At 47.1% G+C, this 13742-nt stretch overlaps 1 protein-coding gene across 1 annotated transcript in view; it reads right to left on the reverse strand.

The window, feature by feature from the left end:
- Positions 1-3016: 3016 nt before the first annotated feature.
- The window catches only part of Tmc2 (transmembrane channel like 2), a 51987-nt gene continuing 41261 nt past the window's right edge, over positions 3017-13742 (reverse strand). The window contains exons 16-19 of the mRNA XM_050134383.1: positions 11307-11432; positions 7115-7193; positions 6151-6268; positions 3017-3321 (exon numbers count right to left, since the gene is read on the reverse strand). Coding sequence (XP_049990340.1) covers positions 3116-3321; positions 6151-6268; positions 7115-7193; positions 11307-11432 — 529 coding nt within the window. The 3' untranslated portion in view covers positions 3017-3115. The remainder of the gene's footprint in view (positions 3322-6150; positions 6269-7114; positions 7194-11306; positions 11433-13742) is intronic.

Genomic DNA, 13742 nt, shown 5'->3' on the forward strand with positions numbered 1-13742 from the left:
GAGGAGTTTGATAGGATGATCTCACTGCAGCTGCTGGCCGGCCAGAGGAGGGGTGCAGCCCCTTAAGGAGCAGTCACCACCCTGACCTCTTTGGCTCAGAGTTGGCAGTGGAGTGGGGCACCCTCTCCAGTTCCTTCTGGACTACATCTGCGAAGCTCTACACGTGAAGGTCCATCACCCGCCTGGCAGGATGAGTGCACTTAGCCCCATGCTGTGGATAAAACAACCTGGGTGGGTGAACCCTACCCACAGCCCTATCGTCAGCCTGCCTCCGCAGACTCTAATGCCTTCACGGAATGCAAAGTGTTAAGAGGGAAGTTGCTGGAAAGTCAAACCCAAGAAAACAGAGCAGACAGCAACATCAGTTTGTCTTCAACAGTAATGCCCCGTCTGGAAGCCCACGGCACAGTAACACCTTCTCTCGCCTACCAGTGTTCTTCCTCCACCCCGTTCCTCAGCTCACTCAAGTAGCTGAGAACATTTATTAAACAATGGGATGGAGAGATCTCTCAGTGCTTAGAGCACTGGCTGCTCTTCCAAAGGACCTGGGTTTAAATGCCAGCATCTTCCTGGCAGCTAATAACTGTAACTCCAGCTCCAGGGGATCTGAGGCTCTCCTGTGGACTCCGTGGGCACAAGGCATGCATATGGTGCATAGACAAACATGCAGACAAAACACCTAGACAGATAAAATAAAAGTAAATATTAAAGCCAGCTGGTGGTGGTACACACCGTAAATCCCAGCACTTAGGAGGTAGAGGCAGGCGGATCTCTGAGTTCAAGGCCAGCCTGGTCTACAAAATGAGTTCTAGGACAGTTAGGGCTACTCAGAGAAACCCTATCTTAAACAAAGAAACAAAACAAAACCTTAAAAAAAAAAAAAGACTGGGTTTATACATTAAATACTGCCAATTTGAACTTCTAGCTCCTGAAAATACCCACAATGCCACAGGACTTTCTTTTAAGATATCCTGAGTAGCTCTCTCTGTCCTAATAAACACCGAACCGTTCTTCCTTCTCCAGACGTAACATCATCCCCTCTGGCCTGTGCGTGCTGTCTGTATTCCAGATTGTAATCCTGTCCTTTGCTTTAGGGAGTGGTTGACAGGGAGAATCAACATGGTCTCCTGTCAATACCCAGGAGGAATTAAACTGCTGCCCATAGCCATCTGTATGAGCAATTATGGGATAATACCTTGTAAGTCATTCCCAGATTCTCCTGTGTGTGTGTGTGTGTGTGTGTGTGTGTGTGTGTGTGAACTCACATGTAAAGATCCATACTCAGAGCTTTCTTCTATCACTCTACTTATTTAGTGAGACAGCATCCCTGAGCCTGGAGCTCACTGATTGAGCTAGACCGACTAGTCAGCAAGAACCCAGGATCTTTTTGTCTCCATTACCCTTGTCCAGAAGACTGGGTTATAGATGCAGACTGCTTCTCCTGACTTTTCCATGGGTTCTGGGGTTCTTACATCCTCATACTTCCACTGTAAACACTCTTCTGATTAAGCTATCTCCCCAGCCTACCCCCAAATTCTTGGCCATGACACTATTCAATCATAATAAATATTTAATTTGCTTTATTTATTTACTTTCTTTTTGGATTTTTGAGACAAGTTCTCACTACATAACCTTGGCTGGCCTGAAATTCACTGTGTTAATGAGAAGGGCCTTGAGCTGGATACAAACCTCTTGCTTTTGCCTTCGAGTGCCCAGAATTATAAGTATGTGCCACTATGCTCAACCCATTTTAGGGCATCAGTTTATAAGGTCATTTGTGTATAGCAATAGACAGCAAACATAGTCACTACCATAGAATTACGCATCCTGTAAACAGGTGATTTATTTGGTTTGTAGTAGGTGTTTATGTGTATTATTAACTGTCAGAGGCACAGCAGTAACAGAGGCTGATGGCTCAGGAGGCGCCTCCCCCTTGTTCTCCTTTCTGAGTTGGCGCTATGCAGGCACGATGATGCTGGAGGCACAGAAGCTGCTGTGGGCTCTGCTGGCTGGCAGGGGTCAGGTTGCCCGAGTTCCTGCGTAAGGCAAGCTTACACCTAGAATGTTTGTCCCCAGAAAGCAGTGTGTGACTTGCAGGCAGTGCCAGATCTGGAGGCTCACAGCGTTTTCATGGAGATCATCATCTTGTTAGGATGGGCTGAGGTGAAGTAACTACCCGGTCTCTCCTGCTCGCACGTCTGCACTCACTCCATGCAGCTCACGAGTGAAGTTCTGTTTGCAAACTGTCTCAGTTATGAAGTCTTCTCGCTACCAGGGCTTCGCCTGATGCACAATTTGTGGGGTGCCTCGAGAGTCCTAGGGGACGTGGGTGATAGCGACAACAACTGGTTGAGAGAAGGGGTTCTCTTCAGAATACTCAGAGACATGGGGGTGAGGTGCTCCCTTGGGTCTGGGAACACCAAGTACTGTCTGTAGAACACTTGGGGTTTCTAGAGAACCCTCAGCTGTTTACCTTGCTAAGCCTTTGGCTTCTAGCAAAGCCTTCCTGGCCTGGCTTCCCTGACTTATGCCTGCTAGTAGACATAAGAACCACCACCTTTAACGGCTTTTAGACAGGAAACAGGTTATCCAGTTCCTTTTAGATTTTGGTTCATGGAAAAGACTTTCCTGTCCTGAGCAATCCTCAAGTTTTCTTGAGTTGGATCAAGAGGGCTCTAGTGCATCTGCCTCTTTTCCTTTCCTTGGACCTATTTGAACCATCCAGCCTCCTTTAGATAGGGCTGGCGTTAGAAACGTAGGCTCTTCCACACCATAGTTCTGCCAAGAGGGGCCGCAGAAACTGGGTTCCAACTTGTACACCATGAAAGTCATGGCCTCATCTCCACCTCCCAAGTCCTGAGCCAAGGGAAATCACTAGTGTGTAGAGTCCAGGGTTGCCTGAACAAGACACTGGGAAGGAAGGCCAGTTTGAGCAAGGTTTCAGCTCCTCCCATGCCCCAAATCATGGGAAGCCATTGCCCTTCCCTTTGAATAGTAACAAGTTCTGAAGCTCAGGGATCAAAGTTCTTGTTACACGTGTGATATGGGCACATGCATGTGTGTGAGAGAGCCTGTGGATCAAGGCCAGGACTGGGAGGCCCACAGATGCCAGCCCTTAGTTGTGAGGCCTCCGGGTACTCCTTCCAGAAGCTGCCCTGCATGTGTAAGCCTGAGGCTGGGGTTGGCCAGAATCTGGTCTGCCTCTCGGTGGCAGAGCTCCAACATGGTGCCGTGAGGCCCTGCCGTCAGCGCTGGAGCTGCCAGGGTCCTGCGCTTTCTTGTCCACGGTCTGGATTTGGCTCGGAGAATAAGGTGCGGGAGCTGGAAAACAAAGACAAGAATGAAGATGTAGGAGATTCGTTCTTTTTCAGTCGGAGCATCGGGAGCTGCCCCACTGTATTTGTAGATGCTAGCCTGTTTGCTGCCGTGAGAACTGTCAGATTGCCCTGGGGTCTGATTTGTTCTCCAATAGGAAGGGATTTGGCTACTGGCTGGGGAACTAGACTTTGAACTCTGGTCTTAGGCTAGCGATTTTGCTCGCTTGTTTGTTTTTAGATTTATTTAAAAATTTTCTTTATATTTGTGTGTCTTTATTTCTATGGATTTGTGCTGGGGGACAGGAGGAGTCATTCGACCCCCTGAGGCTGGAGTCGCGGGGGTTGTAAGCTACGGATTGTGTGTGCTGGGTGAACGTGTGGTCTCTGAAGAGCAGCAAGCACTCTTAACTGCTGAGCCATCTCTCCAGCCTCAAGGGTAGAGCTTTTATCCTAGGTTTTCCACAGTAAAAACGGGTACAGTAGTGACAGAAGCCTCTCAGGGCAATGGCCAGGTCAAATCTGACGGTGGAAGGGAAGAGGCTACCTTAACTCTCAGCGAATAGCCCGATTTCCAGCTCCTTCACTTATTCAACTTCTCCCCTCCTCCACATTCCAAGATGGGGACACGCTCCTTCCTAAACCCAGTTCCTCTTCTTCTGGAACACAGAGATAGACCATGCTCCTCTTGTAGATTTACACCTTCCACTACCAGCTGTGTCTTCTAGACTTTTCTTCTTTCAGAAGTGTGATACAGGCAGAACCGTGGGATGGAAGAAGTCATGCCCTCCTTTCGAGGCAGACAAGCATGGGGATGGTGTATTATTCTGGGGTCCTAATTAGTTTTGAATTACGCATGCCACGCCCCCTCTGGTAATAATGCAGTTGTCGGGTTAGTTCCTCTACCTCCTGGACTGTTAACGCCGCATCTTTGAACAACGCACGTGGCAAACGACTCCTGAGCGCCTACCTGCACGCACACTCCCCTCTCTGAACGATAGTACACCTTTTCCTGGCCCTAACAACAGTTACATTTTGACAGTTTCTATTCAAGAGCACTCTCAACCTATCTGAGTATGATGAATAGAGGAGCTAATTCATTCTGAACTTGTTTTGGGCACATGCACGGTAAGGCAAATATTTGTAGTAGAAAAAATGAACATGTGAATTAATGTACAAATAAAATAGAGAATCCATCAATCTGTGTCTCTAGTAACCAGCTCCTCCTTTCCCATAAGAGACTCCAGGCTGTATGCTAGTTCTATGGGATATCTTCACTCATATGCCTTGCTGTTGATCTTTATTAATATTAATATTATTTTTTGTTTTTGAAGACAGAGTTTGTCTGTGTAACAGCCTTGTCTGTCCCGGAGCTCACTTTGTAAACCAGGCTGGCCTTGTGGCCTCAAGCTCACAGAGATCCTCCTGCCTCTGCCTCTCCAGTGCTGTGGGATTGACAGCCACACTTTATTTACAGTGTATCCCTTTCTAATCTTTACTGTTGCTTCTCTCCCAATAAAGCTCTTTTGTTTGTTTTTGTTTTTGTTCTTTTGAGATAGGGTTTCTCTGTAGCTTTAGAGCCTGTCCTGGAACTAGCTCTTGTAGACCAGGCTGGCCTCGAACTCACAGAGATCTTCCTGCCTCTGCCTCCCGAGTGCTGGAATTAAAGGCGTGAGCCACCACCGCCCGGCATAAAGCTCTCTTAGGACTTCAGTCAGTCTGTGTGAGCCCTTATTCTCACTTCTTTGGCTGAGAGGCCCAGAACCTGCCAAAGCCCAGTACTCATAGCAGCCCCTGTATTTGTGGCCACTAACTGGAAACACCCACTTGGGTTTAGCATTGAAAGATATTTTGGACCTATTTGTTATAGCAGTCAGTATTATTCTGGTTAGTCTCGAAAAAATAATGGTAAAGAATACATGAAATGTAACTGCTAATAAATTGGTACACATAAAAACATGTTAACCCTTAAATTATTAGTCACCTTGTATAGTTCTGCCATCCAAGGTCATCACTATTGTACAGTGGTACCCTTTATTTTATTTATTTATTTAAGTTTTTTTTTTTTGTTGTTGTTGTTATTTTTGTTTTTGGTTTTTCGAGACAGGGTTTCTCTGTAGCTTTGGTGCCTGTCCCGGAACTAGCTCTTGTAAACCAGGCTGGCCTCGAACTCCCAGAGATCCGCCTGCCTCTGCCTCCCAAGTGCTGGGATTAAAGGCGTGTGCCACCACTGCCCAGCCTAGTGGTACCCTTTAAAACAGAGGCTCCTGAGACAACAAGACAACCTCAGACAAGGTCCTTTCATCTTGCCCTTTTCTCTCCCCTGTATTGGAGCCTGGTCTATCTATGACCACTCTTTGGAGATGTGAGACCCTTATTCTATCCAGTATGTCTCTTTAAAAGCTTATTATTATTATTATGATTATTGTATATGCGTGTTTTCCCTGCATGCATGTCTATGTGACATGTGCATGCGGTGCCCAAGGATACCAGAAGGCAGCCCTGGACTGTGAGTTGCCTTGTGGGTGCTGGGACTAGAACCTGATCCCTTGGAAGAGCAGCTAGTGCTCTCACCCTCTGAGCTACTTCTCCAGCTCCAGCAGGTCTCTGATGGAGAAACTACAAGCGACCCCCTCTAGCAGGTACTTGTTAGTTTATTCTGTACCCCAGGGGCTCCGCTAAGCTCTTCACATGAGCTGCTTTCATCATCGCCAGCCCGTGATGTAGGCGCTTCGAATTGCAAAATATCATCAGTGTCCCCATCTTAACCCCACAACAGACCAGTTCCACATCAAATGTGCTGCACGGCTTCCATGGGGACTTGGAAAGAACTTACCTTCCTCAGTGACTTGTAGCTGGGTGGTACTTTTGGAGCTGTTCTTAAGTGTGTCCTCAGAATTGGTGATTATGGCTCTTCCTTTCATGGATTTATGGTTCTTCTCAACTTCACGGAGCTGCAGAAGGAAATGAATTATTTATGCCAGCGAGGGGCATGGCTGTCCTATGCTTAGAGCCCTGGATCGTGAGCCGAGAGTGAGGACTGTGTCCGTAATCTTGCTAGTTACCTTCACCTGCCTCTTGTTGGTTCCATGGCTAATTGGAGACTGCAGCGTTTTGACGGGATATCTAGCCTTTATCTCAGGGTTCTCCTGTATCTGGCCAGGAGCCGGTGAGGCTAACAGAAGGAAGTCTGGGTGGGGAATGGGCGGAAAGATCCATGTCAGTTCCAGAAGCATGACAGGAAGTGAGGATGGCAGGACTCAGAGGTTATTAGAGTTTGCCAGAGAAGGAGAGAGAAAGAGAGTCTGTCTTGCTAGAGAGAACAGTCAGGGTATCTCTGGGCTGCTGAGAGAAGCTGCCCGTGTTTTAAGGAGACTGAGGAGACATCCTGGGCTGAGGATCAGCAATGTGTCGTCTGGCTATTTCTTTCAGTATTTACACTATTAAGATGACTAGGGTTTTTTTTTTGTTTGTCTTTTGTTTTTGGTTTGATGTGTGTGTGTCTGTGTGTGTGTGTGCATGTGTGCATGTGTATGTGTGTGTGCAAATGTGTGAGTGTTAATGACTGACTACAGAGGCTTGTGACTGCTAAGCACTTTCTCTACACTAAGCTGCACTGTCAGCCTCTTAGATGTTCCTACTGCACATGCTCGCTGTTGAACCCTACAGGGCTGCTCCCTGTAGGGCAGGATTTTGGATTTGCCACATCAGAAACCCATTGGGAGAATACACCTGAGATCACAGAGCAAATCCACAAGAAACAAGAACACCGCTAAGGATTTTGCTCCCGAGAGACTCACCGCTTGGATTTTCTTTCGCAGCTGGGCATTAGCTCTGGAGAGACTTTTTGAAACTGAGTTCAGGTAGTAGATGGCCAGACTAAAAGAGAAAAAAGCATACCTCCTATTTTCCTGTGATATTAGAAAATGGCAACAGCTCAGTGCTTTTCCTAGGTCCCGGGATTACCCAAGCTTTTCCTCTAGCAGGACAGAGCTGGCTCTGCCGTCCTAGGTTGTCTGCTCAGCATGGGGAGGGTTCTGGACACCCTCTCCATTTTATTGAGCGTAGGCATGACCTGCAAATGTCTAGTTCTCAGAGTGTTCAGTAAAGGTTGATAGAAGGAATCACCCCGATTCCACAGAGGTAGGGCGTAGCAGGGTTTCTTGTCTGCAGAGGAAGCTGCGAGTGTTTCCTGGGTAGCTGCCCAGTAGCAGGTCTGTGTCACAGTTATCCTTATCTCACGGGTGTTGATGGAAACTTGATGAAGTCATGCTGGGCTGCTAGACAGGCGCTAACCAGCCTGGAGGCCGCTGAGGATGAACACCTCCTTTAAGATCATCAGCTTCGGTCCATTAACTGAAAGCTACATCCCCCAGGTCAAAAGAATGGAATCTAAATTCTACTTCTGGCCCCGAGTACAGACAAGACATTCAAATCTGCTCTAAAGATTAAAGCATCACAATTTATTGCCAGTTTCCCTAGAAGTTAATCTAACTGGGTCTACCAGTCATTTGGACGGGAGAGCAATGTAGAATGAGGAAATCTGATTCATCTAGAGACATTCTGAGGAGATGGGAGGAATGATTATGTCCTCAATGAGACAATGTGCTTATACAGCCCTCACTTACACAGTTGTTACAGATCTCAACTGATAAACCTTAGGACTTTTTGAGATCTAATTCATAAGTATAATTTTTCTTTCTCTTCTTTGGCTACCAAATCAAATTCTAAACGTGCTTGCTCTGATACGCTGGGTGTGGAGTAAGGGGAGCATTTATCCATTGCTGATGGGAATGCTAACTCATACAGCCACCATGGAAGCAGTGGTGGGGGGACTCAGGGGACTCAACCTACTTCGGGTTCCAGCTATACCACTCCTGGGCATACACCCAAAGGATGCTCCAGCTTACCACAGAGACACCTGCTCAGCCATGTTCATTGCTGCTCTAGTCACAATAGTCAGAAACTGGAAACAACCTAGATGTTACTGTTAGCGGGTTAACGGATAAAGAAAATGTGGGGCACATTTACACAGCCATTAAAAAAACTAAATCGTGAAATCTGTAGGAAAACCATCCTGAGTGACGTGACCCATCACCACAAAGACAAATGTGGTACGTATTCACTTTTATGTGGATATCAGCTGTTAGGTCATCAATAAGCAAGCTACACTTTGTATAGCCACAGAGGAGATGTACAGAGTAAGGAAGTGGGTGGTAGCAAGACATTGGTTTGGACTGTCACTCTGAGACTGCCAATAAAGTTTAACCTTGAATTTAACTGGCCAGAATAAACCATAGAGGTTTTGGAGGACTCAAATAGGATAGAGAAACACAGGAAGGAATAGGGAAGGGCTTAGAAAGAGTCTTGGGCCTTTTAGATCTGGGAATGTGGAGAGGCAGGGTCAACTAACCATTTCTCCATCACTCTGTGGATCTATCAGGTTTTACCCCAATATCTGACTCCTGAGTTTTTATTGATAAAAGGATAACTTAGATAAATGCTTCATTGGGCAGAGAAGGGACTGATCTCCCTAGGAAGGGGGAATAGAACAGATAGTTATAGTTGGACAAGGTAGGGACCGGGATGGGAGGATCAGACAGGGATGGGGACGGAAGAGGGGGGACAATAGGGAAATATGGGGAGGGACATCTAAAACTAAAGACTGTTTGAGGGGCCAGATGGAAACAATACAGTAGATGCTTCCTAAAATATATACATATATGAAGCTGATCCAAATAAAATCATCTCGAGTGCTGGGATTAAAGGTGTGCGCCGCCACCACCACCAGGCTCTGTATCTGTTTCTTGTGCTTTTTCTTTGGATCTTTTTGTTCTGTTTAGTTCTATTATTACTTGTTCATTTTTGTTTTTATTTATTTTATTATTATTCCTTATATGCTTGTTTGTTTTCTAATGAGAGTCAGATGTGTATGGATTCGAATGGGAGGGGAGGTGGGGAAGAACTGGGAGGAGTTGGGGGAAGAGAAATCAGTCTATATGCTGGTTGGTATTTATTAACTTAAACTGAGGAAACCTCACCTGAGAAATTGCCTCTGCCGGAGTGGCCCGTGGGCATGCTGTGGGATGTTTTCTCGACTAATGACTTTTGTGGTGCCACCCTTGGGCAGGAGGTCCTGAGTTGCAAGCAGTAAGCAGTATCCATCTCTGCTTCCCAGTGTGCTCCTGCTTGAGTCCCTGTCCTGATTTCCTTCCTTGATGGACACGGGGTCATGTGAACCAAACAAACCCTTTCCTTTTTCATGTGTTTTTGGTCATGGTGCTCATCACAGCAGCAAACAACAAACTAATACAGCCCAGGGTCAGGCTGAGCTACCCTCTATGGCAGTTGCTGTGTCCTTACCGTATGAAGTACCCGAGAGAAACGATTTACAGGAGGAACGATTCTGTTGGTGGTGGTTTTAGAGTTATCAGCCCTCCTTGACAAAGAGGGTGTAAAATGGCTTTGTTATGGTGGGTGGGAAACATCCAGGGGTGCAGACAAGATACAGACCCCAAAGACACGTGTCCAGTGTGAGCCTGACCTGGTGTAGAATCACCAAGGACATGGTAAGGCGCACCTCTGGGTGTGAGCTAGGGTGGCTTCAGAAAGGATCAGCCTAGAATGCGAGAGCCATCTGAATGTAGGCAGTGCCATCCCATAGCTGGGGTGCCTGGGTTTAGTAGAGAGGGAACAGAGAAAGCCAAGCACCAACATTTTCTCTTCCAGTTTCCTAGCCAGCCAAGACAAGAACCGTTCTGCTGAGCCTCTGGAAGGAGAAGCAAAGTGAACCTTCCCTCCCTCAGGTTGTTTTTGCTGAGTATTGTGAATAGAATTTCCTCTGTTTATCCTGCAGGGAAGCAACTCAAGACTGAGGGTGTTTGAAAGGAAGATGAAGCTGTCAGTTCTGCTGACGAGCTGCTAAAACCCAGGAAAACAACTCCACAAAGCTTTAGGACGGTGGACAGTGGTGCATGTCTTTAGTCCAGCACTCAGGAACCAGAGGCAGATGAATTCATTGTGTTCAAGACCATCTGGTCTACCTAGGAAGCTCCAGGCCAGTCAACGCTACACAGTGAGATATCCAAACAGCCTAGGAAGTCCTTGAACTGACCAGATGAACTAGGCTTCCGCCCTCCACGCTCGTAAGCAGTAAGAACTGCTGAGGGACCCTCAGACAGTCTGAGCTGCTTCAGAGAGGCAGAGCTCAGCAGAATCCCTAGCAGAGCCCCTCTGACCGTTGAGCTGCCTGCAGGCTGTGCAGTGAGAGCCAGCTGTTGAGCTTCTGTGAGCTGCCATGCACTCTGGGGTGGGTTTTGGTGATGCAGCTGTCTTTGAACCATTTCTGCATCTGTTAGTAGCCTTGCAGCCGTACTCCCATACGTGATCCTAATCAACTCACTGGTCCACATAGTCGGACTTTGGTGCTGTTCTTAGAGGGTAGATGTTTGCTCACATTTCCCCAGGAACAGTGCCATGAAACACGCGATAATGGCGGCCACAGCGACCCAACAGTCGTAACTAATACATGCAATGACCAACTTCTTTCAGCCAGCCCCCCACTAAAGTTTCTGGAACTTCCCAAAGATGGTGCCAGCAGCTGGGGACCAAGGCTTCAATAGTGGTCCTTAAGAGACACTTCACATCCAAGCGTAACATACTCTCTGCTTTCTGAAAAGTTCAGACCCCAGAGCTCTTAGATATTTCCAGTCAGATAGGCTGGTTTCAAGTGCCCTGAACTCCTTAGTCCTAGACAAGTAGCTCTGAGGCACATTGTTTCCCAGAAAGACTCATAGCAGACTCATCCATACCAGAGATAACCATATCCTCCACCACCCCCACTCCCTGATAAAGGACTTACATTTGACCCTGTCTTAGGGTCTACTTCTGGGGAATCCAAACTAAGAGAGTGAAATGGGGAACCTTGTCCAGAAAACCTCAGCTGCTAGGAGATGTTCCCACGAGGCAGAGCCTGGGCCCTGGGTAACTTACAACATCAGCAGGATGGCTGGGATGATCAGGCCCGGATTGGCAAGGAAGGCAAAGATCTTGCCCAGGAACTTAGGAAAATCATGCTCGATGGTCTCGTGGAGGACGTCATACATTCTGTTTTTCCCACTAGAAAGAGGAGATGACACGTTGTGGCATTTGCAAAGATCCTGTGGCACACACAGTCATGTCCATGACCCCACGGCTCCAAAGCTGCTGCTCACTGCTTTTCTGAGAGAACCAGAGCTCTGCTCCAAACGGACTAAGAAAGAAGATCCCATGAGGAGCTGCCGTTCTGCTCAGGACAGACAGCTGGGGCTGGCTGTATAGCACTCATTAGCTTCCTGCCCCCAGGAACACACGAACCCTTAAACTACACCGCTCTTCTGTGTTTGATACCTCTTCAGCCAGAAAAAAGTGTATTTTCTCACATATTCTTCCCTTTTAGGGGACAGGCTCTTGTCATGCTCCCGGTCTATTCCTGAGCTCCTAGGCTGGAGGATGCTTCTACCTCAGTCCCAGGCAGCTGGACCCTTACACACACATCTCTGTGACAGGAGAAATGGTCCATGATTTAGTTACAAGACAAACACGGAGTCCTCTGGGCTCCTTGACCTGGAGGCAGCCCTCCTAAGATTAGTGTGGAAACCTCACAGCGCCTCTAGAGCACACCTGCAGTTAATCGTCCAACCAGGAAGCTGCACTGCCCCAAGGTGGGCTTCTGCACCATTTACAATAATAGGTTCTTTTCCTTCTAATTTTTTTTTTTAGAATTATTGTGAAGACTGACTCCAAAAATGCTCTCCAGGGACACCTGGATACTGGTGGCACTTAAATGGTAGTTTTGATGCTATGAAGTAGACTTAGGAATTTGAAGATTCTGGTTGAAATTCTTTTTGGGGGGGTTTCGGGACAGGGTTTCTCTGTAGCTTTGGAGCCTTCCTGGCACTAGCTCTCGTAGACCAGGCTGGCCTTGAACTCATAGAGATCCACCTGCCTCTGACTCCTGAGTGCTGGGATTAAAGGCATGCGCCATCGTCGGCGAGCTAAATTCTATAGAACACCATGAACTATCTATCATCTATCCTATCTGTGTATGCATGCATGTATGTATGTATGTATCTAGATATCTATGTATCTATCTACCTTTTTTGTTTTTCGAGTCAGGGTTTTTCTGTAGCTTTGGAGCCTGCCCTGGAACTTGCTCTGCAGACCAGGCTGGTCTCGAACTCACAGAGATCCACCTGACTCTGTCTCCTAAATACTGGGATTAAAGGCGTGCACCACCACTGCCCAGATCTGTCTGTCTGTCTGTCCATCCATCTATCATCTTATTGTTTAAAGATTTCTTTTTGTTTATTTATATATACATATACTATAGACACACCAGAAGAGGGCACCAGGTCTCATTACAGATAGTTGTGAGCCACCATGTAGTTGTTGGGAATTGAACTCAGGACCTCTGGAAGAGCAGCCAATGCTCTTAACCTCTGAGCCATCTACTACTACTTTTCATCTATCTACTTTTCCTGTGTATATGGATGTGTGTGCCTGAGCATATGGAGGTCTGTGGTTGACATCAGGAGTCTTTCTCAATTGTTTTTCCACCTTATTGGAGACAGGGTCTTCCAAACCCTGAGCTAGCCAATATGGCTGCTGGTCTATCTAGCCAGCTTTCTCAGAGAATCTTCTGGATTTGCCTTCAGAGGCTGGGATTCCAGCGGGGAAGCCACATTTACCCAGCCTTTATGTGGGTTCTGGGAACCTGGCTTGTGCAGCAAGCACTTTAATAGCCGAGGTGTCTCCTCTTTCTCTTTATGACTGCATTCATGTCCTGGCTCTTTTCACTAGAGTTGTACCATCAAATGTGACTACTAAGATAATTATAAAAATTAATTAAATGCCGGGTGGTGGTGGCACATGCCTTTAATCCCAGCACTCGGGAGGCAGAGGCAGGCGGATCTCTGTGAGTTCGAGACCAGCCTGGTCTACAGAGCTAGTGCCAGGACAGGCTCCAAAGCCACAGAGAAACCCTGTCTCGAAAAACAAAAAAAAAAAAAACAAACAAACAAACAAAAAAAAAAAACAAAAATAATTAAAGCGCAATTTTGAAATTCTGTTTTTTTAACATATATTTCGGGTGTCTGCCCACAGTCCCGTGGTGAGGAAGACAGCATTAGAAGAGTGGAGACGGGGTGCTCTCGGGACCACGGGGCTTTCTACTGCACGGGCTGAGCCTTCATCTCTGGAGATGTGCTCCGAGTCCCCCTCCTCTCTATCGGCAACAAGGCACAGTGCTCACACAGTCAGAGGGCTCCGTGAAGTCAGCAGGTGTGTGTCATACAGTGCTGTAGCCAGCAGCTTAGTTTTCTCTGTGCAAAGATCAGATTGACATATAATGCCGCAGGGACAGATCAGCTTGTCACCCTCAAGCTAAAA

This window comes from Alexandromys fortis, unplaced genomic scaffold (assembly GCF_014885135.2).
Source record: "Alexandromys fortis isolate MF-2015 unplaced genomic scaffold, M_Fortis_MF-2015_v1.1 scaffold_6, whole genome shotgun sequence".
NCBI classification, from domain to species: Eukaryota; Metazoa; Chordata; class Mammalia; order Rodentia; family Cricetidae; genus Alexandromys; species Alexandromys fortis.